The sequence below is a fragment of the Dromiciops gliroides genome, chromosome 6, assembly GCF_019393635.1.
Source record: "Dromiciops gliroides isolate mDroGli1 chromosome 6, mDroGli1.pri, whole genome shotgun sequence".
Taxonomy (NCBI): domain Eukaryota; kingdom Metazoa; phylum Chordata; class Mammalia; order Microbiotheria; family Microbiotheriidae; genus Dromiciops; species Dromiciops gliroides.
Genome location: NC_057866.1, coordinates 183,538,181 through 183,563,973, shown reverse-complemented (window position 1 = coordinate 183,563,973; position 25,793 = coordinate 183,538,181). Strand labels below are relative to the sequence as shown.

Genomic DNA, 25,793 nt, shown 5'->3' with positions numbered 1-25,793 from the left:
AAAGCCTAGATTTGTTCAAGAAGTTAAGAAAATTAAGTCCTTGCCCTAGGGGCTTAAAAACTTAACCAAAGACCATACAATAATAGAGAAATGTGCTTCTATGTTGCTTATCACCTTTTCACCTCAATTTTTCTGATTTCATCCTTTCTGGGGTCAGGAAAAGAGATGAAGACAGACGTCCTCTAGGAAGCACTCAACTCAAAGAAGTTAGAGGGGAAAATTAATCCATAACAGTGGGCGACCTTTCCCAGCATAGCATCCTTGCTGAGGGCTCTATTTACAGTACTACTGCCTTCTATATAAATGTCTAGTTGTTATGGAATTTAAGTTAGGGGCCAATCATTCATATTCAAAAGTAATTAATAAAAATTAGTGCCCCCTGCACTAGAACCATTAGAAATGTAAATGGGCAGAGATGGCACCCAAGATAGTTAAGGGTCACATAAAGATTATAGACTGCAATGGACCCTGAAAGTGATCTCTTCCTGAGAATGCCTGAGTGCCTTCTCATCCTGTAGGATTCTTATCCATCTCCTATAAATCTCTTATAAATCATCTACCCAACATGCCACTCACCACGCCAAAGACTCTCTTCTGCTAGGCTGACCCTGCTAAGCTGTACAGTGAGTGTCCAAGGACATTTTTCCTTCCAATTAGTTCCTTTGGGAGGCAATGCTAATAATCATTTACATTATGTGGCACTTGGCACTTTGCAAAGAAGATGCTCTACCTCCCTCTGATGGATATAACATAACAGAAGAGTTAGACATTCCCATTCCACAGAGGAAGAAATTAAGGTTCATAGATATTACATTACTTGCTCCAGCTAACAAATCTATTTAAGAGGCAGAGTCACAACCCAGATCTAGAATTCAGTGTTCTTTCCACTTCACAGTCCAGCTATATCTTATTTTAAAATGCTACTTTTCCCCCAGAATATGCAGAATCACCACTCACTGTCTGTATGCCATATATTCAGTCCTACTCTCACCCAATCAACCAGTGAGAATGGAAACAAACTTTTGAAGGTACATGAGGTTCTAGCATAAGGGTTTCGGTGCAACAATGCTTTACAAACAGAAACCTAAAACCTTCTCTCTCCAATTACTGTCCACTAGAAATGAATTTATGAGTAACAGCCCAAAGCTAGAAGCAAGTCTTCTGAATGTGTGGTTAAGGATTGTTTCCTTCATCTGATAATGCAGAGAGAAAACAAGACACTTGTCCTTTGCATTTAGGACTCTACATCAAAGTCAAGACTTAAAACTTATTTTATAGTTATGTATTTATATTTTATTTTCACTATCTGATCATAAACTTCCTAAGAGCAAGGGTTTGTTTCATCTTTGTATCTTTAATACTTAGCAAAGACAACCGTCCATTTAAAAATGCTTCCTATAATTGAATTAACTATACCCCAAGACCTTGGACAAGTCTATTCACTATCGTGGGCCTCACTTTCCTCATCTGTAAAATATGGAGTTTGGATCAGATTATATCTGCAGTTATTTCCAGATGTGAATCCACACGTGCATCTAGCGCTTCAGGGGCTAAGCTATGGGTTACATCTGTAATTTGTATTTATTTATCTGTGTGGCTGTTGAGTACTTGTTCTTCTATCCCTCCACTTGTCTCCTCCTTTCCCAAGGTCCCACCAAGGATAAGCACTTTGAAGGCTGCTAGCAACTTTCTGAGGCCAGATTTGAACTGAGGTCCTCCTGACTCCAGTGCTGCTGGTGCTCCAACCACTAGCACTATCCTGGGTGCTCAGCAGTCACTTAATAAGTGTTGGTGGAATCGATCACTGATCTATTGCACAAATTTAGATCCTGAGGACACTCCTGCTTTAGAAAGAAGGGATCCTGGCTTAGAAATGTCAGGTTTTCTGGTCCAGCCTGTGCTATTATCCACATGAAAGAACGTGGCTGCAAAGCTTGACATGTGGCCCTCGCTTCGCAGTATGGCCAGGAGCTGATCTTTATCCTCCACAAGGAACAGCACCTTTCCTGACTCTCTTTCCCATCATGAGATGTGAGACTCCCTTATTCAAAATGACTCACCTCATTGATGATGCCAGATATGGGCCAAGTTCATCTGCCTTTAGGTCCTTTCAGGAACCATTCACATTAGTTCTCACTGATAGGACACTTTACAGAACTCACCCCTTACAACAATTCTGGTGGGTAGGAGGTGGAAGTATTGCCCTCATTTTCTAGCTGAGGGGAAAGGGAAAGAAAAAAATAGAAAAAGAGAGACAGACAGAAACACAAAGAGTCAAAAAGAGAGGAGAGAGACAGAAATGGAAACAGACAAAGAGGAAGGAAAAGAGAGACAGAGATGTTAAACCAGTCACAGAGACAGAGACAACGAGAGGAGAGGAAGAGAGAGAATGAAGCAGAAACAGAGAGAGACAGAGAGACATAGAGAAGAAAGTTAGAAAGAAAGCAAGGCAATGTAGCATAGTGGATAGAGTTGACCTCAGAACCATTAAGACCTGTGTTCAAGTTCCACCCCTAATACATAATGTCTATGTGGGCAAGTCATTTAACCTCTGAGGGCTCTAGGCATCTTTTTAAGACTACTAGCTAGAGAAAAGGTACACTGGTAGGGGAAGTTTCCTAAACCAGTGAAATCCCAGGTCTAATCCCTATCCAAATGAAGAAACTGAGGCTTGGAAAGTAGCAAATGGCAACCGAGTCTTGAATCAGAGACTTGGGAGTCCAAACCCAGTTCTTGTCCACCTTTCTCTGTGCCTCATCATGCCATTTATTGCTTTGAGTTTTTTCACACAAACCTGATGTCTTTTCAACACATCCTACCTACACTGGCCAGCCTTCAGCCAGGTCTATAAGAGCTGGGGTGTGTTTTGTGCCAACAGGTCTGGTATTTATGACATTATATGGGAGTCAAGTTTTAAAACGTTATTAGCATTATATATCTGTCATATTCTCACTACTAGACTGTAAACTACATAAAAACAAGGACAACTCTTCTCTAAGTCAAGACTATCTAGAGGAAAGATTGTGTCACTGATTTAATACCAACCAAGCAGCATAAATATTACAGAGACTGAAAAAAAAATGAATTGCTATGATAGATAATTGGGGAGAGGGGTATACCCAACAATGACACAGGGAAGGTTTTTTCCCTCAGTAAATACTCCTTTATTTATAGTTTTGAGTCCCAAATTTTATCCCTCCTTCCCTTCTTCCCCTCCCCCCTCCCTGAAGTGGTAAGCAGATATAGATTATACATGTACAATTATGTAAAACATTTCCATTATAGTCATTTTGTACAAGAAAACTTGAATAAAAGAAAAAATGAAAGAAAGTGAAGAACAGCAAATTTTGGTCTGTGTTCAATCAATATCAGTTCTTTCTTTAGAGGTAGAGAGTATGCTTCATCCAAAAGGAAGTTTTGCTTACAGACCCAATAGTTAAAATTAGAATGGTACTATAGATTCAATGCTGAAAAGCTAACTCCACTCCATTATTCTATATGCTAAGTGTTCCCGTTTAATGTCTGGTCAATAGACCATGACGGTCAGGGTATGGGGATGTCTGAAGTTCTGGTAAGAACAAATACCACAGTCCCAGAAAAGTAGAGATTCCCTTCACTTCAGAGGCCCTCACCTTCTTTTAGAGCATGGTAACAGGGTGATCTCAAGTCTCGTATTGGCTAGTCAGCCTTGGAGCATCACATGGGCCAAAAACAAAATACAACAAAATTCCATCTCTAACAAATTCCTCCAGCCAAGGTTGCTTTATATGAAAAAGCATTGTTGGAAATTACTCTGCCAGATTCCAACAGCTAGGAACAAAGCAGAAGGGATGCCCTATCTCTCTGCAGTGACTTGGCAAATGAAAAGACATGATTTGAACCCAGGAGAGGAGAGTGGGAGGTGTTACACACATCATCCTTCTCCTCCTGCTAGTATTGTAGAGTGTTGATTTGTTTTGGCAGATGGTATTAAAGTTTAGGTAGCAAGAGGTGATTAAGATGTTTGAGGTGGAGAGATTGATGGGAGTGGCAGGAAGCCTGCAGTATGATTGAACTATACAGCTGGAAAAAGCTCAGAAGTTAACAGCTTCCCTCTCTCCCTCCCACCTACTGTATACAACTGACCACCTTTGTCCTTAGAACAGGATAATCACAGTTTGACTGAAGGATGACATGCCCTGTACAGGATAATCCCTTGTACAGAGTTCATGGCAATAATCACAATCATAAAAAAAATCACAAAGCTTTAAGGTTTGCAAAAGAGATTCAAATACATTATAGTATATGAATCATGGTGTTGTGGGCTCAAAATCAGGGAGGCCTATGTGGGTTTGACTCCCACTTCAATCACTTACTGTGTGCCCCTGGACAAGTCATTTAACTTCTCTGGGCCTCAGTTTCCTCGTCTGTAAAAACAAGGGAGTTGGGCCCAATGACCTCTAAAATAAACCCCTCCTCCTCTAAGTCTGTGATACTTTGATCTCATTTGATCCTGTCTGAGATAAGCACTACTGCTATGCCCATTTTGCAGAAGAGGAGAGTGAGGTATGAGGTGGAAGGTGGTTCAATTACCAATTAGGTCAACAAAGTACTATTCCTATTACCATTAACTAGGATATTAAAAAAAAACAACCCAACTAAGACAAACCAGGCTCTTACAGGAACAAAAGACTGAATCCAGAAAGGACCATTTTATAGATGAAGAAACAGGGGCCCAAAAAAGGGAAGAGAATTGTCCAAGGTCAAACGGGTATTAAGAGTGACAGCTGAAGGGGCAGCTAGGTGGAGCAGTGGATAGAGCACTGGCCCTGGAGTCAGGAGGACCTGAGTTTGGGTCTGGCCTCAAACACTTAACACTTACTAGCTGTGTGACCCCGGGCAAGTCACTCAACCCCAATTGCCTCACCAAAAATAATTAAAAAAAAAAAAGAGTGACAGCTGAGAATCCCAGAATCACTACATCATAGAGCTAAAGATTTAATCAACACCATCTCCAAATGCATGTTTCAGCAACAATTCTCTCCACAACACACCTAACAAGCAGCAATCCAGTTTTTGCTTACAAAACCTCCAGTGAGAAGGAGCCCACTACTCCGAAGGTTTCCAGTTACGGTTCCTGGAAAGATCTAATTATTAGACAATCCCCCCCCCCCCAGCCCCAGCCTATATCTTACACTTAAATTTGCTTCTCTGAAACTTCCAACCATTGTTTCTAATTCTGTTCTCTGGGGCCAAGCAAAACAACCAGTAGAAAGCAATAAAAAGAGTTGGAGGAGCATGGAATTAAAGGTCCTAGATTAGACTCTGATGGTGAACCTTTTCAGATCTCAATGGCCTTCTTCATCTGTAAAATGTCAGGCATCTAAGGTCCTTCTAATCTCTAATTCTATGAAATACTTTTCCAAAAGCAGAAGAAAAATCCCTCTACTACAATGACAGCCCTTCTAAGCCTTGTGATAACATGAAATCTTCTCTCCAAGCTAAACTTGATTTGATTCAGTAAACATTTATTAAGTGTCTAGTATGTTACCAGGCATTGTGCTAAGCTCCAGGCATATAAAGTAAGGCAAAAGACAGTCCCTTACAATCTAACAAGGAAACAGCATGCAAAAAGTTTATTAGTGTCCTTCCTACACATATATGAACTGATGCAGAATGAAATGAGTTGAACAAGGAGAATTGTTCATACATTAACGACAATACTGTAAAAACAAACAACTCTGAAAGCTTTAATGGCATTGATCAACATGAAAGCCCATCTTAATTCCAGAGGTTGATGGTAGAGCCGATACTCCATCTCCTAAAGAAAGGTGATAGCCTCAAGGTACTGAATGAGACAAGTATTTTTTGAATATGGCCAATGGGAGAATTTGTTCTGCTGTCCTGTAAACATTTTTTAGAGCAAATGAGTGAGGTTCCTGGAAATGAACTACATTTTAGGAAGGACACTGATTTTTTAAAATTAAATTTTATTTTAAGTAAATAAAAATTTATATTTCCCTCCCTCTTCCTAAATGCCCTGCCCCCACCACTAGAAGAAAGGGGGGGAAAACAATCACCCTAGAAAAATATATCGATGTCCTTAAGTACAATTCTTCAGGTTTGGGCTGAGCAAGATCAAGTACGGCAGAACTATCACTTCACTAATTCTAGATGATAGGTTTCGTTTAATGTGGCCGAGATCTTATTACCTTTTTTGGCTTCCATAACATATTGTTTAACTGGAGTGAGCTTGCTATCTACTAAAACCCTCAACTCTTTTTCAGATAAATGGTTATTTAGCCACACATCTCCTATCCTTGTATAACACTAATTTATTAAACCCAAGAATAAGCCTTTACATTTATCCCTCGTAAATTTTAGACTAAAAGGCAAGCATGGGGTACAGGGTGGCTTTAGAGTCAGGAAGACCTGGGTTCAAGTCTTTCCTCGGGACTACACTGGCTATAAGACCCAGCACAAGTCACTTTGACTCCAGGCAACACTCCAAGGCCATAAGTTGCTGAGCAGGTGTTGATCTGTACTGGTAGGGAGAGCTCTTCACCAGCAGTTCCTTACACAGATGGTCCGGTTTGGAAAAAAAAAAGCAACACAATTCAAACTAACACAGTCTAACTCCAAATCCAGTGCTCTCTCCACAAAACCATGCTACCTACTGCATTCTGGGCTTTACTACACTTGCTTGTGTCTTTTTTTAATCTCTTTGAGGACAAAGACCTCTATGCCCACCTGACACAAAGCCAGCTATGAAGACTTGCTGAGTTTGAAAAGAGACTATTGCAGTAATCCGGGCATGAAGCAGCTAGGAAATGAGGAACATAACAGCACCCACCTCCCAAGTTTGTTGCGAGGATCAAATGAGGTATTTGTAAAGTGCTTAGCAAGCCTTAGAGTGCTATAGAAATGCTACCTGTTGTTATTACCATTATAGGATGTACAGAACTTTGATGAGTGGCTATCAAGGATGAAGAGAATAATGCACTTGGGGTTTGAATACCCGGAACTGGGAGAATGACAGTTATAGAAAGAGTCCTAGGGAAAGGAAACAAAGGTGAGTATCTGGTTGTACATAAGCTGACACCATAAATGTCCTTCCATCACCACCACCACTACAACCCCAACTACTCTGATGCTTCATCCTAGGTTCTCAAAGGCTATTCTAAAAGAGCATGCAATCTGGTGAGTCCTAGCAAGCTTAAAGGGGCTGAAAATACAGGTTAAATGAAGGTCTGGGTATCTATCAGAGAAAGCCCAACCTAATTCTGTTTGGAGCTGCTCGTCACCCTCTGGAATACCTCATGAAGAAACAGAGAGGGACAGCAGTGAAGGGAGAGCAACCTTGATGAAATCACTGGCACCCTGAAGTATCGAAGCAGGGAAGTTTGAGGTGACAGTATTCAAATAGTGACCGTGCCGGCAGCTATAAGTCTAGGCTGGAAATTCAGACATAGGTCAAGAGTAGAAAGAGTTCTTAAACTTGTTTTGGTAGTTTAGTGAAGCCTAGAGACCCCTTTTGGGAATACTGTTTTTATAATGCATAAAATAAAATACACAGGATGACAAAGGAAATCAGTTATACAGAAATACAGTTATCAAGTTGCTGGGTTTTTTTAAGTTTATGGGCTCCAGGTGAGAAACCCCTCACTTAGAAGATAATAGGTGACAATGAACTCTGGGTGAGTTGAGAGTGGGAAGAGAAGGACAGATGGCTGAGGAGTAAACCTAGGGTGAAGACACCCACAAACAGTGGGAGGAAGAAGAATCAGCAGGAAACAGAAAAGGAATGACGAGAGAGGGAGGAGGAGAATCGGGTGAGGATAGCGTCATACATTGCAAGGAGAGGAAAGTGTTTCATGAATGCCAATAATCAGCATCAGAAAAAGGACAGTATATAACCTACATAATATGAGGCCAACTCCTCACATTTATTTATGTTGATGTCAGCTGCCGTGTATGAGAAAACTGGCTAAGGTACACTCAAAGGGAAGTAATGTTTAACCCTTGCTAAAGCCCAATAGTTCAGAGTCCACAGAACAGGCTTATAAGCATGAAATGTACCTGGGATACTGGAAAGCAACACCTGGGATGTAATTACTATTCCTTGCCTAAAGTATCAATATCAACCTTCTTGATCTAGAGGAAGAAGGAAAAACTGAACAAGATCTTCATAAGCATATCTCTGTACTTCTGCAAACAGATATAATTAAGGCAATTTCCACCTTACCTTCCCCAAATGCCACCTAATAGTCAATCAACCTGAAAAACTCTCTTGGGTTATTCCACTGAGCTGACACTTTAAAGGAATACAACTTGAAAGCTACTTCATCCAGAATCTCACGATCCTAACATTTTAGGGATTGTGCTTTCTTGCCATCTCTTTCCCTCAATCATATCTTCTCTAAATGTCCCCATTCATTTCCCTAATGTGTAGGTGTTCTGGACTATCAAATGAAAGGGACCTCACACATATTGGAGACTCACTAAAGGAAAAGTACCTAAGGAAATAAATAGAAAAACTGAGGGAATGGACAGTATATTTCCATGTCTGTGATATTTCACTTTGCCCTAGAGAAAGATGATGTGGTGAAGTCAGGCGTATTTATTGTTTATTTTTGGAAATGACAAAGAGCAGAAGCGAAGGCAATGGAATAAGCAGGATTCTGCTATTGTAATAAGAAGGAGGTGCAAATAAGAAAATGTCGAGGGAGAAGAGAGCTGTCTTGCAAAGCAAGCCTAAAGGACATATCTATAAACTGAAGTTGGTGGGCTTTCATTTACTTGGTATTCATACCCTTCGATGTAACTGTCATAGAATCATTAGAATCTTGGTGAAGCCTCCTGGAACCAAGCCTACTTATCATTTAGATACCACCCTTGTACATGTCATTCTACTGGCTGAAACGCTGGTCACAGTCAGGAAGACCTGGTTTCTAAACTGACCTCTAACATACAGCATACAATGGTAGTGTGACTTTGGGCAAAGCACTCAATCAATCTTCCCATACTCCAGGCAAGTCTCTACTGTAAGCAGCTAAGCAAAGCCCCCAAATAAATAGATAGATAGGTAGATAGACAGATAGATACATAAATGGAAAATTTTTTAAAGGTTTTTGCAACTTCTACTGCAGGGCTCTACCAGGATCAAGCTGAAGCCCAGACTCATAGGCATATAATGGCTGCCCATGCCCCACCACTGCAGAATTGCAACATCACAATTAGATAACTGCAAGAGAAGTTCAAATCCATGCATATGTCCGTACGTGCAAGAACAATGGTAAGAGTACCAGCAGAAGTGTAATGCTCAATGAGAGATGGCAGCAGAACCAGAGAATGAAGAAGAACCAAGGGTCAGAAAGATACAGGGATGCTGAACCTGACCAAGATGGATCCATCCCAGAATTAGGAGAGCAAAGATCACTCAACCCAACCACTACTCCAGAGGAAATGAGCTTGAAGGGCATGACAATAGAAGGCTAGGAATACAATTTCCCAGGGGATGGTGTGGGAGAAGGGGGGAGAAGGGAGTAGAGCACTTCCCCTGGGTTTAAGCCATTTCCTCTCCCTCTACAAGAATCCCTAGCTTCCTTCAAAGTACAGCACAGGGATTACCTCTGAGAAGGCCTTTCCTAATATGCCCAGATGTTAATGCTTTCTCCCCCAATCGAACCAGAAGTTATGTTGTATTTATACATATTTTGGATGTGTTCAAGTTGCTTCTCCATCACCTCAACAAAGGCGTTCCTTGAGAGCAAGGAAGTACTTTCTTTTTCTCTTTGCATTACCAGGTCTTAACGCAAAGACTGGCACCATAGCAGGCATTCCATCAACTGTTGTTGAATGGAACTACAATGAACTTCCCCCAAGGCCAGGATCCCTTCCCTATTCTCTAGGCTATATTGGACTTCTCTGAGAAGTCTGTGAAGAAGTTCGAGCACAGGCACCAACATTTTCTGCCTCGGTGCAACACTCAAAGTGGGGACGATGTCGAACTCAGAAGTGAGGGGAGGTAAAAGAGAAGACTGGCAAAGAGTGAAATCAAAGAGAATAATGAAGAGAAGGGGCAAATAAGCCTTGTGGTACACAGGAGAAGCATGGGAAAGGTGAACTAAACTAGCACATACAAGGAAAGATAGGGACAAAGGGATTTGCAGAAAGGCAGTCTACAAAGAATCCCTATCAGATACATGGCATCCTTCATTCACAATATTCAGATACAGGCAAAACATATCTTTATAATTAAATGTTGGAAACACTGAAAGAGTTTTTGCCAAGTTTGAAGTCCCTGATTTTAAGAATTGTATGACCTACACCTCAGTCATTTCTTGTTCAAATAGTGTTAGCACCACAAAATCAAAAAAGGGTAGTGAATGCCAAAATTGTGATTACGTCCTTTATCCAAAGCCAATTCATTTCCATCGGTCATTTTCCTGCCGGTATCTTAGTCCTATCGCTTTAATTTTTCATTCTATTTACTTTTTGCCATTTTCTATGAGCCTGCTCCCTCACCCTTAGAAATCACTCCTCTCCCCACCCTCTTCTGTTTTGCAGCATCTCAGATACATTTCTCCTTTCCTTTAGTACCTCCCACCCTAAGAATAACAAGGGACTTCACAAGAACTGACATGAAGATGAAAGAGTACTAAAGATCAGTCAGGGATTCCCATATCGACAGCCTAAGGGTGCCTGTATCAAGTCCTGCCGTTTTGAACAATTCAACCATACATAGCTGCTGCTTCCTAGGGTTTCGGGAGTGTTCCAAGATTCACTGGAAATACAAGCAAATTACCAAGATGCTGGGGTTGTGATGGCAACATTAGAGAGGCCAGCTCAGGGAGGGTGGTCAAAAGGAGTCCATCACCCACTTTCCGGACTAGAGACCCCATTCTAGGAACTACCCTACTCAAGCAAGAAAAAAAAAATCCCCCCCCCCCAAGTCTGAAGACACTTTTCAGGAGGTTCCAGAATCCTGATGCTTCTCCTACAAAGGCACATCATCAGAAAAGTATTCAGCCCAAGCCAAAGATCCATATTTTCACTGGAATTTAGCCAAATAACCAAGAGAAACTGGTGCAACATAACTGCCATATATCGTGGCTAGCCAAATCCAAACTGAAAAAAATGATAAGAGGCCATGAATAAGCATTCATGAAAAGATCCACAGTTCTACAGAATGGGGTTTGTTTGCTCTTATAAAAACTCTGGCTCAAAAGGATCTTGTTCCTTCACAGAGGTTAAACACAGGAAAGCAAAATTAAATTGTAATCCCTAGGAGTCCTGAAAGAAAAAATAAAATTTAATTGTGGTAACCCCCCTACACACACACACACACACACACACACACACACACACACACACACACACGGCAAAACACTTCTTGCTACATAAAAGCAGTCATATTTTCTACATGCTATCCCAGCTGCTAATATTTCTGAAAGGCCCTTTCCTATAGATTTGAATCATTTTTTAAACAAAAACTTAAGCACCTAAAGAAACAACACGTGCTTATCACACTACACAACACATTTGATCAGAGTACAAAAGACACATAAAAACCACATTTTTCTGCAGTACCAGGTAAACGAAGCCATCTACCCAGAGCAGACTCAGTCCAATGATGTCAAGAATACCCAAACATTAATCTTTGAGGTACTTGGGGAAACCCCAACATTTTCAACTCTTTATTTAGACTGATCCTTTGGTACTCTGTGTGTGTGTATGTGTGTGTGTGTGTGTGTGTGTGTGTGTGTGTGGAGAGAGAGAGAAAGAGAACTCCTCTGTCTCTCTATATCAATATATATTGATATAGATATATCTATATCTATCTAGGGGGAGTGAGAGAGTATTCTCTTTCTCTCAGGGAGATAGATAATAGATATAGCTATAGGTATAGCTATATCTATCCAGCAGGTGTACTCTTTTTCTTAGGGATATCTATATAGATATGGAGAAAGAGTATTCTCTTTATATGTGTGATATATAATTTATATCCATATATCCTTAAGACTTTAGAGATACCGTTGTATCTGCATTAATGATACCTTTCTAATTAAGCTATTAAGATAGAATGCATATATATCCTATGTGTGTATATCTGTATCTACATATTGCAAATACAACAAACATAGGATATATACACACATTTAAACACACACATGCACACACACACATATATATATACACATATATGTACATACACATTCTGTCTCTGTACCTTGAAAGGTATCAGTAACACATATAAGGCTGTCCCTAAAGTCTTAGTGCAGCTTTAAGCTTTTTCGAGCTTAAAGCTGCACTACGATTCTGGGGACATTCTATATTTAAGGGCGTATAAACAATACACTCTCAAGTACTCATCCATAGATGAGCTATCCCACATCTGTGTTCCCCAGCTTTGGAAAAAAGCCTTCATGGTGAAAGCCAGGACCGCTTTCAAAGTGTCTCCGAGAAGGGATCATCAGCTCCGCCTGCTCAGACTGAGTTTGCAAGCTACTGTCCCCCAGAACTGCGGGAGATCCGCACCTTTTCCCCTTCTTCCAGCCCATTCTCCCTTCCAGGGCTCACCCCAACCCCACTCCGCCCCCGCCTTTCGGGGTCTGTCCCACTCACCCATCCATCCATCTATCCATCCATCCATCCATCCATCCATCCATCCATCCATCCATCCATCCATCCATCCATCCATCCACCCATCCATCCCCAGTGAGCAGTCCTTCCCCCGGGCTCCCAGCCTGCCTGAGCCCCTCCACGACGAGCAGGTGGGAAGAGGCACAGCCTCTCCAAGGGCGCATCTCTTTCTCCATGCGCCCTTCCCTCGGTGCCTGCCTCCTCCCTACACGCCTCCATCCACCCGTGCCCGCCCGCCCGGCCACCCGGCCGCCGCCGCAGAGGCGCGCACACGCGCGCGCACACACACACACACACACACACACACACACACACACACACACACACACATCCCACCCACTCACTCACTCACACAGGAGGCAGCAGCATCATCTCCATGGTGGCTCCTGCGGGGCTTCAGAAGGCAGGCACCGCGCGCGCCCGCCAGCACCATTCCAGCCTCGAACGTCTGCACACTCCGGCCATCCGCCCGGGCGGCGGCGGCGGCGGCTGCAGCGGGGGAGGGACAAGGGCGACGAGGCGGGCGACGGCACCGGACAGGGCTGGACGGGACGGGGGCTGCCTCCGGCGCACTGTGCACTCGCTCCGCAAGGGCCGGAGGGACGCGCAGCCCGCCCGCGCCTCACCGGTCACTGCCGCTCGCAGCCTCGGAGCCTCTGGCCATCACCACCTCTCCGAGCCTGCCCCGTCTCCGATCCTTCTCTTTCCTCCACGCCCTCCCCTACGTCTGTCTGTCGCGCTCGCTCTCCTGATGTGTGAACAGCTGCTGCTGGTGGTGGTAGTGGTGCAGCTGCTGCTGCCGTTGCTGCTGCTGCTGCTGTCGCTGTCTTTGCTGCTGCTGCCGCCGAGACGGACTGGTTCTGCCCACTTCCGGGTTCAGGCTGGGACGACGCCGACGGCTAATGACGGGCCGGTGATGCAAGCCTTGAAGTGGCTGGAGAGAGCCCTCCCTCCGCGCCGCCTCTTCCTCCTCTCCTGGTTGCGACTGGGGAGGGCTGCGGGGTACCCAGGTCGGCAGAGGGGGGAAGGGTTCAAAGCAGCCTTCTTAGGGTCTGATGCAATTGCTTTCCTCACCCCCCCCTCACCCCCCCTCCCCGCGCAACGTAATCTTTTGGGGGAGGAGACCCACGGCTGGAGGAGGTTACATCTGTTTGCAGCAGGCAGGATAGAGTGGGTCCAAAGATCATAGAATCAGAGGATTCGAGCTGGAAGGGACCTTTGAGATCATTGAACCCAAGCCCTTACTTTTATGGGGGAAAACAGGGGGCGGGGGAGACCCAGGGAAGCATTTGATCCTCGAGGAGGGAGCATCCCTATGCAGGAAATGAGTACCTCTGGAAATACGTGATAATCCACTTGCAGCATTTGTGATTTCGTTGGTGCCTTGTCTCCCTTCACGGATACAGGACAGAATCCCTTCATGCTTTAGACTTTGAGTTGCTGTGACTGGGGGGAAACCACCACCAGGTGGCCAACCTGGAGATGAGCTTCTCAGACCGGAGCTGGTCCTGAGGCTGTCACAGAATGAGGGAATTGGAGAGTTGGATGGGACCTGAGCGAACATCCAAGGATATGCTGCTAGGAAACCCTTCCTTAGGTCGGGTCCTACTGTGTTTAAGCTTCCCTGGCAGAACCTTCGGGAATTCGGGATCACCCTGTGACTGACATCAAAAGTGAGCAAACCATATCCCAGGATGCCAGTAGAACTGGAAGGGAATTTAGGAGTAATCTAACCCACCCCCAACACCTTTTTACAAATAAAGAAACTGTGACCCAGAAGAATGAAATCCAAGGTCAAACAGCAAGTAGAGGCAGGATTCAAACCCAGGACCTCTGACTTCAATTCTAGTGCCCTTTCTACCACACCACATTATCCAATAGAACAAACCCTCCTGTGCTGTCTCTTCATGGCACAGAGATGACCCTAAGGGCTTATGGACCCTATTGTAAATTAGAAAATCTTAGCCCAATGACAACCTCTGTATCTTCTCCCAGAGGATAGTTATATCTAACCAAGTGTGATGGAATCAAAGATACCAGAAATATTGAAACACACATCCACAAACCACATTTGTCCCAGATTCTTCTTCCTAGTATATGGGGAAGATACCTTTCGTTATTCTGAAGTTAAGAAACACTGCACCCTGCCCCCCAGCATTTCCATTTACACAGTACTACAGGAAGAAAAAAAAAAGATACTCTGTTTAAAACCATTTGGAGTTTTCTTGACAAAGATACTGGAGTGATTTACTATTTCCTTCTCCAGTTCATTTTACAGATGATGAAACTAAAGCAAACAAGGTTAAGTGACTTTTCCAGGGTCACACCACTGGTAAGTGCCATAGGCCAGATTTGAACTCAAGAAGAGTCTTCCTTACTCCAGGCCTGGCACTCTATCTACTGGATGTCCCCTCCATTATGTACTTCCTACTTTTTAAAAGATACATGATGAATTTAAGTGACTTGGGAGAGGGGGGCAATATTATCAATAGCTTCCCTTTCCCTCCAAAATCCCTCCTTCCAATTAAAAAAAGAGAAAGGGATAGAAACAAGATCTTTATAACAAATAAGTACAGTCACACAAAACCAATTCAGACATCGGTCATGTCTGAAAATTTATGTTTGCTTCTGTATTTGAGTTCAACTCTCTTTAACAGGTGAGGGGTAACCTTCATTCATCATAAATCCTTTTGAGTTGGGTAGATGGTCTTTTGCATTTATCAATGTTCTGAAGTCTCTTAGAGCTGTATTTCTTTATGCTGCTGTTGTGCACATAGGTTGCACTGTGAATGGAGCCTGGAGTTAGGAAGACCTGAGCTCAAATCTGACCTCAGATACTTGTGTGACATTGTCCAAATCACTTTAACCGCTGTTTGCCTCAATTTCCTCATCTGTCCAATGGGTATCATATAGCACCTACTTTCTAGATTTGTAAGGATCAAATGAGAAAATATTTGGGAATCACTCATCAGAGTGCCTGGCATATAGTAACTATATAAATGTTAATTATTATGGGGGCAGCTAGGTGGCGCAGTGGATAGGGCACCAGCCTTGGATTCAGGAGGACCTGAGTTCAAATGTGACCTCAGACACTTGAAACTAGCTGTGTGACCCTGGGCAAGTCACTTAATCCCAATTGCCCCCCCCACACCAAAAAAGTTAACTATTATTATTATCACTGTTGTTATATAAATTGTTTTCCAGTTTCTGCTCACTTCACTCTATATTAGTTCATACAAGTGTTCCAGGTTTCTCTGAAACAGTCCCTTTCATTATTTCCATTAAATTCATATACTATGTTTTCTTCAGCTTATCTCCATTTGATGAATCTCCACCCCCACCCCCATTTACTTTGAGTTCTTTGCCACAATTAAAAAAAAAAAAAATGATGCTGGGGCAGGTAGGTGGTGCAGTGGATAGAGTACCCGCCCTGGATTTAGGAGTACCTGAGTTCAAATCTGACCTCAGACACTTAACACTTACTAGCTGCGTGACCCTGGGCAAGTCACTTAACCCCAATTGCCTCACCAAAAAAAAAAAATGATCCTATAACAAATTTTTGTACATATGAGTACTTTTCTTCTTTCTCTGATCTCTTTGAAGACATAAGCCTATGGGTGGTATTGCTGAATCAAACATTATGTATAGTTTAGTGACTTTTTGGGTGTAGTACCAAATTGTTTTCCAGAATGTATGGACAAATTCACAGCTCTTCCAACAATGAATGTGATCCTATTTCCTACAGACCCTCTAATAACTATCATTTTCCTCTTTTGTCAATTCTTTTTTGCCAAATCTAGGTGGGGGATAGAATATCAGATTTGCTTTAATTTTTATTTCTCTATTATTGATTTGGGGCATTTATCAAATAGCTATTGACAGGGTTTCTTCACTCAGGAACTGCCTAGTCATATCCTTCGACCATTTATCTATTGGGCAATGGCTCTTATGTTTATATCTTTGAATCAATTCTTTACATATCTTAGTTATCAGACATTTGTCAGAAACATTTGCTGCAAATATTTTCCCAGTTAATAGTTTTCCTTAAAAATTTTTTTTAAATAGTTTCCCTACTAATTTTAAATGTATTGATTGGTTTGTGCTAAAACTTTTTGATTTTATGTCATCAAAATTGTCTGTTTACCTCCTGTGATTCTCCTCTATTCCTTGTTTGATCATGAAATTCTTCCTCTATTCATAGCTTGTGTACAAGATATTTCCCTTCCTGATCTGCTCATTTGTCTATAGTCTGGTTTCTCTTGGTTTGTGATGTGAAATCTTGATCTTAACCTAATTTCTGCCAAACTGCTTTCCAGTTTTCCCATCATTTTTGGTCATACAGTGAATCCTTCACCAATGGGGCATCAGAGGCTCTGGGTTTATTGAATGGAGCAGTAGGCCTGGAGTCAGGAAGTCTCAATTCATGAGTTCAAATTCAGCCTCAGACACCTACTGGCTGTGTGACCCTAGACAAGTCACTTAATCTTTGTTTGCCTTAGTTTTCTCACTTGTGAAAAAAATGGGCATAATGATAGTACCTACCTCCTAGGGGCTATTATGAGGATCAAATGAAATAATAATTATAAAGCATTTAGCACAGTAAGCTCTAAAAAATTTTAATTATTATTATTATTATTACTATATTTGTTTCTGTATGCTGATCATGTAATCTGTTCTGTTAGTATACTTCTTTTATTTTTGACCTGTACTAAGTAATTTTAATGATTATGACTTTATTAAATAATTTGAGATATGGTACTCCTAGGGCCCTTTCCTTGCCACTATTTTTTTTTATTTCCCTTCAGATTCTCAACCTTTTTATCCTCCAAATGAATTTTATTATTTTTTCCAGCTCCATAAGGTGACCCTTTACTACACCAAGTAAGTAAGTTCCTTTAGGTCATCTTGCCATTTTATTGTGTTGGTACAACCTAATCATGAGCAATTACTATTTCTCCAATTATTTGTGTCTGTATTTCTATAAAGAATATTTTAAAATTGTAGTCCCATAGTTCTTTTGTGTACCTTGATAGACTCCCAAATATTTCATATACACATTTGTAAATATCTCATTGCTATGTATTGTATACAATATGCAGAAATAAACATTTTATAGAAGAAAATGCACAAGAGTCGATCATTTGATTTAGTTTCTTTTACATTCTGCTACTTAGTTGAAGTTATTAAGCTGTTTTGATTGATTTTGGTTGAGTCTAGGTTACTTGAAGTAATCATCTGCAAAAAATTAATAATTTTATTTACTCACTGCCTATGTTTGTTCCCTCAATTTCTTTTTCTTGTCATTCCTACCTTTAGGAATTATAGCATTATTTAAATGGAAGGAAGGTAGGAAAGAAGGAAGGAAGGAAGGAAGGAAGGGGGGGAGGGAGGAAGGAAGGAAATAAGCACTGTGTTAAGCATTTCACAACACTATCTCATTTGTCAGTGGACATCCTTGCCTTACCCCTCTTCTTACTGGAAAGGTCACTAGTATTTCTCCATTAAATAAAATGTTGGACCTTGTTTTTAAATAGATGCTATTTATCATATTAAAGAAAAATCCATTTATTCCTGAGCTTTTTAGTGTTTTTTCTTAGCAGAACTGGATATTGTATTTTATCAAAAGCTTTTTCTGAATTAAATCAATATAATCATGTGATTTTTATCATTTTTGTTGTTAACATGATCTATTGTGGTTATAGTTTTTCTAATATGGAATCAACCATGCATTCCAGGTATGAATCTAACATGGACATAATATATAATCTTTTCTGAAATGTGCTATATATAAATGATATAAATGCTTATTTGCTATTTCCTTCCTACTTTCCTCCTCTGTGATGAGGTTGAACTAGATAGCTACCAAAAATCTCTTCCAACTTTAAATCAAATCCTATAATGATAAACAAATGTTTCTTCAATGAAAGACCAGCATTTTGTCACCAGGCAGATCCAATGGAATATCGCAGAGAAAGCTAAATTCTGCCACTGCTGGACCCTGGCAGACCCCTACTCCTGGATTAGATCCAGAGAAACCCTCAGATCTAATCCAGTTGACATGAAAACTCCTGTTGTAACCTTCCTCCATTCCTTACATTCTGAGCCTCCTCCTGCCAAAACAAAATCAAATCAAATCAAATCAAATATTTTCAGACTTCTATTCTCCCCTACTACAAATGTTTTCCTGCTTTACTTGCCTCCAACCAATCTTACTAGGTGAAAATGTGAATCTATAACATAAACTCAGTGTTGGGCCCTGTGCTGACATGGTGATGGTTGGCAGATAATAACAGGAGCTCACATTTATACACCATTTTTCCCAGGTAGGTAGTGTAAGTATTATTATCTCCCTTTTACAGATGACAAAACAGAGTGATCAGATGGCTTACCCATAGCCACAAATTAGAAGGAAGCAGCATGGAATACCAAACAAAACCCTGGATTTGGAGTCAGAGGGCCTGGTCTCCAATCTGAGCTCTGCCACTCTCTATCTGACCTTGGACAAGTTGTTTCACCTTTGTTGGTCAGCTGCTTTCAGTCATGTCTGGATCTTTGTGAGCCCACTTGGGATTTTCGTGGCAAAGATACTGGAGTGGTTTATCATATCCTTCTCCAGCTCATTGTGTACAGATGAGGAAACTGTGGCACATAGGGTTAAGTGACTTGCCCAGGGTCACACAGTTAGTAAGTGTCTGAGGCTGGATTTGAACTCACAAAGATGAGTCTTCTGGACTCCAGGACCAGCACACTATCCACTGCACCACCTAGCTGTACCTGGCCTCAGTTTTATTATCTATGAATTGAGCTGTTCTACCATGATGTGTAAAATGGGAGGTTTGGAAAACATGACCACTAATATCCCTTCCAGCTCCAAATTTATGGCCAACCCAGGATCCTAAATTCTAGAACTAAAATTTGATCTCCTAATTCCAGGTGCAGAACTGTTTCCCCTCTACCAGATTGTTCATAGGCTTCGTGAGGATAGGGACCGTGTTTTATTTTTGTCTTTGTATCTTCCTTAACACACTACATTGCCCAAGATCTTAAAAAATACTGAATTAAGTCACCCATGGTTCAAGAGGCAGGTCAGGTCCTGTTAATATACTGTTGTTCCTTGATTTTCCAGTGCTCAGGGGGGCAGCTAGGTGGCGCAGTGGATAAAGCACCAGCCCTGGATTCAGGAGGACCTGAGTTCAAATCCAGCTTCACACACTTGACACTTACTAGCTGTGTGACCCTGGGCAAGTCACTTAGCCCTCATTGCCCCACAAAAAAAAAAAAAAAAAGATTTTTTTAGGGCTCAGCTTCTTCCAGAGCAAAAGACCAAAGTCACTCTAGGTCTGACTCCATACTCCTTTTTCTCTCTCATAGGACTTGGCCTCTGCCATTCTTTGAAATGTGATGCCCAAAGCTGTGTAAGCACCTTTGCCACCCAGTCAGAGGATCCCCCCAAATCCTACCGTATATCCCCTCCTTCTTCTGAGGCAGAGTAGGTAAGTTGGGCCTCGTGTGAACACAGTGCTGTTTCCTTGGTGTTTGATTTTTTTTTCCTTTTCATCTCCAGTCAGTGTTGATCATAATGATTATCTTGTCTCACATTTCAAGCTTCTCATCATTATACAGGGCACAATATGAGGCAGAGTTAGGGGTAAGGAGGAGGGACAAGGATTTCTTTTCTTTTTTCTCCAGTGAATCTGTAATCTCACTAATGTGGGCATTCCTACTGACAGTGAAGATTACAACCCATCCATGCTTACCCATCCTATGAGACTCTTCAATCAATCAATCAATTGATCATGAGTATTTATTAAGGAACTGTTATGTGCCAGGTTTTGTGCTATGTTCTGGGGAAACAATAACAAAGAGTGAAATGATTCCTCTATCACCTCCTAAAAAGTCTTCATAGGGTGCCCGCCCAATATAATAGCTGGCTTCTTCCTATCCTTTTTCACTTGGAACTGTGCCCACAGAAGCATGTGGGCCATCCAACCCTTGTTCTCAATGTATGACTGACCCATCTTCTTTTTTGCTCCTGTATTTCTTTGATGACATATTTTACACTGCTTCTCTTCTGTAATTTCTTGTTTGTCCTGTGTTACAACCTACTGATAGCCACTTTAAGCCTCTCCTTTAACCTTTGGCTGACCGTCAACTTCAGTTCTTCAGTGAGTATTCTGTGACTCACAGCCATACATCACCAGAAGAATACCAGCATTAATCACAAGAAGAATATTGGAATTAAAAAGATGGGCCTTTATTTCAGGGAGGGAGGGGGGAATTCAGGGATATCTATAAAAGAAGTATAAGCTATAAATCAGTCCTTGACTAATTTGTAATGTGGCTAATGAGTAATAAAAGCAAAGTTACAAGCCATGGGATGGTAAGGAGCCTCCTCCATCCCCAGTAAGATGCAACATTAATATGTTTTTCTGTGATTTTGTAGTTATGGGAATTGCCCTTCACCCATGAAGATCGTAACCTATCTATAGCTCAATCTCAAACAGTCAAAGGATATGAGCAGGCAGTTTTCAAGTGATGAAATCAAAGCTATTGCCATATGAAAAAATGTTCTAAACCACTATTGATTAGAGAAATGCACATTAAAACAACTCTGAGGTACGACCTCATACCTATCAGATTGACTAATGTGACAAAAATGGAAAATGATAAATGCTGGGATGTGGGAAAATTAGGTCACTAATGCACTATTGTTCTAGTTGTGAACTGATCTAACCATTCTGGAGAGCAATTTGGAACCATACCCAAAGGTCAATCAAACTGTGCATACTCTTGCACCCAACAATACCACCACTAGTTCTGTATTCCAAAGAGATCAAGGAAAAAGGAAAATGACCTATTTATACAAAAATATTTATAGCAGCTCTTTTTGGCATAGCAAAGAGATTAAGAAGAGGTGACAAGAATACACAAAAGAACTATAAAAGAAATATCTTAATATTACCCATAAACATGATGGTATGGTTACTGATCTAGAGCCAGATATCCTTGAAAATGAAGTCAAGTGGGCCTTAGGAAGCATCACGAACAATAAGACTGGTGGAGGTGATGGAATTCCAGCTAAGCTATTTAAAACCCTAAAAGCTGATGCCATTAAAGTGCTGCACTCGGTATGCCATCAAATTTGGAAAACATGATAGTAACCACTGGATTGGAAAAGATCAGTTTATGTCTCAGTCCTATAGAAGGGCAATGCCTAGGAATGTTCAAATTACTGAACAATTACACTCATTTTACATGTCATCAAGGTTATGCTTAAGATTCTGCAAGTGAGGCTTCAGCAATATATGAAACAAGAGTTACCTGAAGACCAGGTTGGCTTTTGAAGAGGCAGAGGAACTAGAGACCAAGTTGCCAACATTCACTGGATTATGGAGAAAGTAAGGGAGTTCCAGAAAAAACATCTACTTTGCTTCATTGACTACACTAAAACTTTTGACCGTGTAGATCACAACAAAATAAAGCAATTTCTCCAAGATATGGGAATACCAGATCATCTTACTTGTCTCCTGAAGAAACTAGATGCAGGTCAAGAAGCAATAGTTAGAATCAAACATTGGAACAACAGGCTGGTTTAAGATTGGAAAAGGAGCACAGCAAGGCTCTATCTTGTCACATTTATTTATCTTATATGCAGGGTACATCATGCAAAATGCCAGGCTGGATGAATCAAAAGTCAGAATCAAGGTTGCTGGGGAAAATATCAACAATCTCAGATATGCAGATAATACCACTCAGCAGAAAGTGAAGAGGAATTTAAAAGGTTCTTGATGAGGGTGAAAGAGGAGATTGTAAAAGCTGGATTGAAATTTAACATAAAAAAATAAGATCTTGGCAACTGGTCCCATCACTTCCTGGCAAATACAGGGAGAAGAAATGGAAGCAGTGTCAGTTTTTATATTCTTGGGCTCAAAGATCACTGCAGACAAAAATTGCAGCCCCGAAATTAAAGGATGCTTGTTCCTTGGAAGGAAAGCTATGACAAATTTGGACAACATACAAAAACAAACAAACAAAAACAACAGAGAAATCATCTTTCTGACAGAGGTCTATACAGTCAAAGATGTGGTTTTTCCAGTAGCAATGTATGGCTATGAGCTCTACCATGAAGAAAGTTGAGCACTGCAGAATTGACACTTTCAAATTCTGGTGCGGGAAAAGACCTTTTTTTTTTTTTTTGGTGAGGCAATTGGGGTTAAGTGACTTGCCCAGGGTCACACAGCTAGTAAGTATTGTGTCTGAGGCCGGCTTTGAACTCAGAACCTCCTGAATCCAGGGCCGGTGCTCTATCCACTGCACCACCTAGCTGCCCCTGGAAAAGACTTTTGAGACAGCAAGGAGATCAAATCTGTCAATGCTTAAAGAAATTAATTCAGGCAATTCACTGGATGGTCACATACCGACGTTGAAGCTTAAATACTTTGGCCCCATAATTAGAGGATGGATCTCATTGGAAAAGAGCCTGATGTTGGGAAAGATGAAAGGCAAAAGGAAAAGGTGACCGCAAAGGATGAGACAGATATATAGTGTCATGGAAACAATGAACATAAACTTGGACAGACTTCAGGAGATAGTCTTAGATCAAGAGACAGAAGGACAGAAAGGTCTGGTATACTATGGCCCATGGAAACAACTGAATGACTGAACAATAACAACAAAGAATTAGAAATCGAGAGGATGCCCATCAACTGGGGAATGACTGAATAAGTCGTGGTATGATTGTAATGGAATACTATTGTGCTATAACATATGATAAGGGGGGGGGCAGCTAGGTGGCACAGTGGATAAAGCACTAGCCCTGGATTTAGGAGGACCTGAGTTCAAATCTGAACTCAGACACCTGACACTTAGTAGCTGTGTGACCCTGGGCAAGTCACTTAACCCTCATTACCCAGAAAAAAAGAAAGAAAGAAAGAAAGAAAGAAAGAAAGGAAGGAAGGAAGGAAGGAAGGAAGGAAGGAAGGAAGGAAGGAAGGAAGGAAGGAAGGAAGGAAGGAAGGAAGGAAGGAAGGAAGGAAGGAAGGAAGGAAGGAAGAAGGAAGGAAAGAAAGAAAGAAAGAAAGAAAGAAAGAAAGAAAGAAAGAAAGAAAGAAAGAAAGAAAGAAAGAAAGAAAGAAAGAAAGAAAGAAAGAAAGAAAGAAAGAAAATGATAAGCAGAATGCTTTCAGAAAAACATGGAAAGACATACATGAACTGATACAAAGAGAAGTGAGCAGAAGCAGGAGAACAATATATGCAATAAGAACAACACTGCACAATGATCAACTGTGAATGAATTAGCTATTCCCGGCAATACAGAGATTCAAGACAACTCTTTGACCTTTGATGAAAAATGCTATCTACCTCCAGAGAAAGAACTGATGGAATCTGAATGAAGATCGAAGCATACTATTATTTTACTTTTTATTTCTTTGAGTTTTGCTTGTTTGTGTTTTCTTTTGCAACATGACTAATGTGGGAATATGTTTTGTATGATAATGCATGTATAACCTTTATCAAATTGCTTGCCTTCTCAACATTGGGAGAGAGGAGGGAGAATAGGAGAAAATTTGGAACTCAAAATTGTAAAAAAAAAAAATGAAGTTTAAAACTTGTTTTTACATTAATTGGGGAAAAATAAAATATTAATGCTTTAAAAGTTACATCTCAGGGGCAGCTAGGTGGCACAGTGGATAGAGCACCGACCCTGGAGTCAGGAGTACCTGAGTTCAAATCCGGCCTGAGACACTTAACACTTACTAGCTGTGTGACCCTGGGCAAGTCACTTAACTCCAATTGCCTCACTAGGAAAAAATAATAATAATAATTTTTAAAAAAGTTACATCTCCAGAAGTTGTTATAAACCTGGGACTTGTTTTGTTTTTAAAATTTGGGAATTATGTTTTAATATAATTGTCATCCTTGGTAATCCTATGCATTTTGTAGTTACATATTTTGAAAAAAGATCATTAGGTTTCATTGGGCTGCCAAAAGGATAAGTGACAAAAAAAAATAGGACCCCTCATGTTTGTTGCCTGGGGATCAGAGAAGCTGAGGGACCTGCCCGAGGTCACACCTTGCCACCCCAAGATTCTAATTCCTATGGTCAGCTGTGTCTCTCACTAAAATAGTACATAAATATTAAAAATAAAAATAGAAAAGTATCTGTTAAAAGTTCCCTTCAAGGCCATGACAGCAAACCTAGGGGGTGGAAAACTATTCCTTAAAATCAAAAGGTCAGAGCGTCAATAGAATATTTCACAAGAGGGTCTTGAAGTAACTTTTGAGTGTTCATTAATCCATATAAATCGGTATTAGATATAAAGGCACATTGATGTGGCCCATTTTTATCGTCTGGGAAGTAACTTAATAGAAGCAGCTAAAGCAACACCTGAATGTGCTAGAACTGTTCACATTCCTAAGATCAGCAGCAATTTCGAAGTGGCCGAGAAGGCTAACATTATTGATTTCTCTCTGTGTAGAACAGGTTCTGTACCATAGGGGCTCATTAACTCAGCTGGTAGGAACATGAAGCTAAGGAGGCTACGATTTCCATTTCAGTCCCTATATGAGCCATTTACCTTAGCACAGAGGCCAGCCTTAGATGGAAGCTGTAGCCCCTCTTTCACCAGAGGGCCCTTAGCAGAGAGCACAAACTTATCACCACTTCTGCTAGAAAAGCTACTCAAGTGGCTCTTTATGCATCTGCATGGTCATTTTCTGAAGCCAAGGCTAGGATGCATGTACAATGGGAGGATATGGTCATACCTTTCTCCCTGTAAACCAGTGACAATTCTTATTCTATAATTCTATATCTAATGTTACCTTGTAAAGGAAATTCAAGAGGGACCATTAAGGACAGTAAACCCTCTATTATACAATTGACTTGGGGAATGGGCTTTTGTGATCAATATTTTGGTCAATAAAAAGTTATTATATAAAGTACGTGAATAAAATATTTAGGGTTTCTTGGAGAATTTTAGAATTGGATGGGATCTTAGTGATTCCCTAATCCAGACTACTTATTTCATAGATAATGAAACAGAGGGCAAGATGTATTATATCAGTGGTGTCAAAGTTAAATAGAAACAAGGGCTACTAAGCCAAACATAAGGCATATTGCCATAGATAACCATACATATTTATTTGGTTTTTTGTTTGTTTATTCATTC

General features: G+C 41.0%; 2 protein-coding genes across 4 annotated transcripts in view; one reads left to right on the top strand and one right to left on the bottom strand.

Annotated features, from left to right (window-relative positions):
- Positions 1–13,501, bottom strand: part of KLHL2 (kelch like family member 2) — a 138,737-nt gene extending 125,236 nt beyond the window's left edge. The window contains exon 1 of one of the 3 annotated variants that reach the window (XM_043972572.1): positions 12,977–13,501. In XM_043972572.1, coding sequence (XP_043828507.1) covers positions 12,977–13,002 — 26 coding nt within the window. In that variant the 5' untranslated portion in view covers positions 13,003–13,501. Of the gene's footprint in view, positions 1–12,732; positions 12,824–12,972 lie in introns of those variants that run through there. The other 2 variants (XM_043972573.1, XM_043972570.1) reach the window with 2 other exon arrangements.
- Positions 13,001–20,095, top strand: LOC122732160. The gene is made up of 2 exons (XM_043972297.1): positions 13,001–14,297; positions 19,996–20,095. The coding sequence occupies exon 1, from the start codon at positions 13,001–13,003 to the stop codon at positions 13,811–13,813; it is 813 nt and encodes a 270-aa protein (XP_043828232.1). The 3' UTR covers positions 13,814–14,297; positions 19,996–20,095.
- Positions 20,096–25,793: the final 5,698 nt, after the last annotated feature.

Coding starts and splice junctions, on each gene's coding strand:
- LOC122732160 (XM_043972297.1), top strand. CDS start 13,001: ATGGTGGCTCCTGCGGGGCTTCAGAAGGCAGGCACCGCGCGCGCCCGC.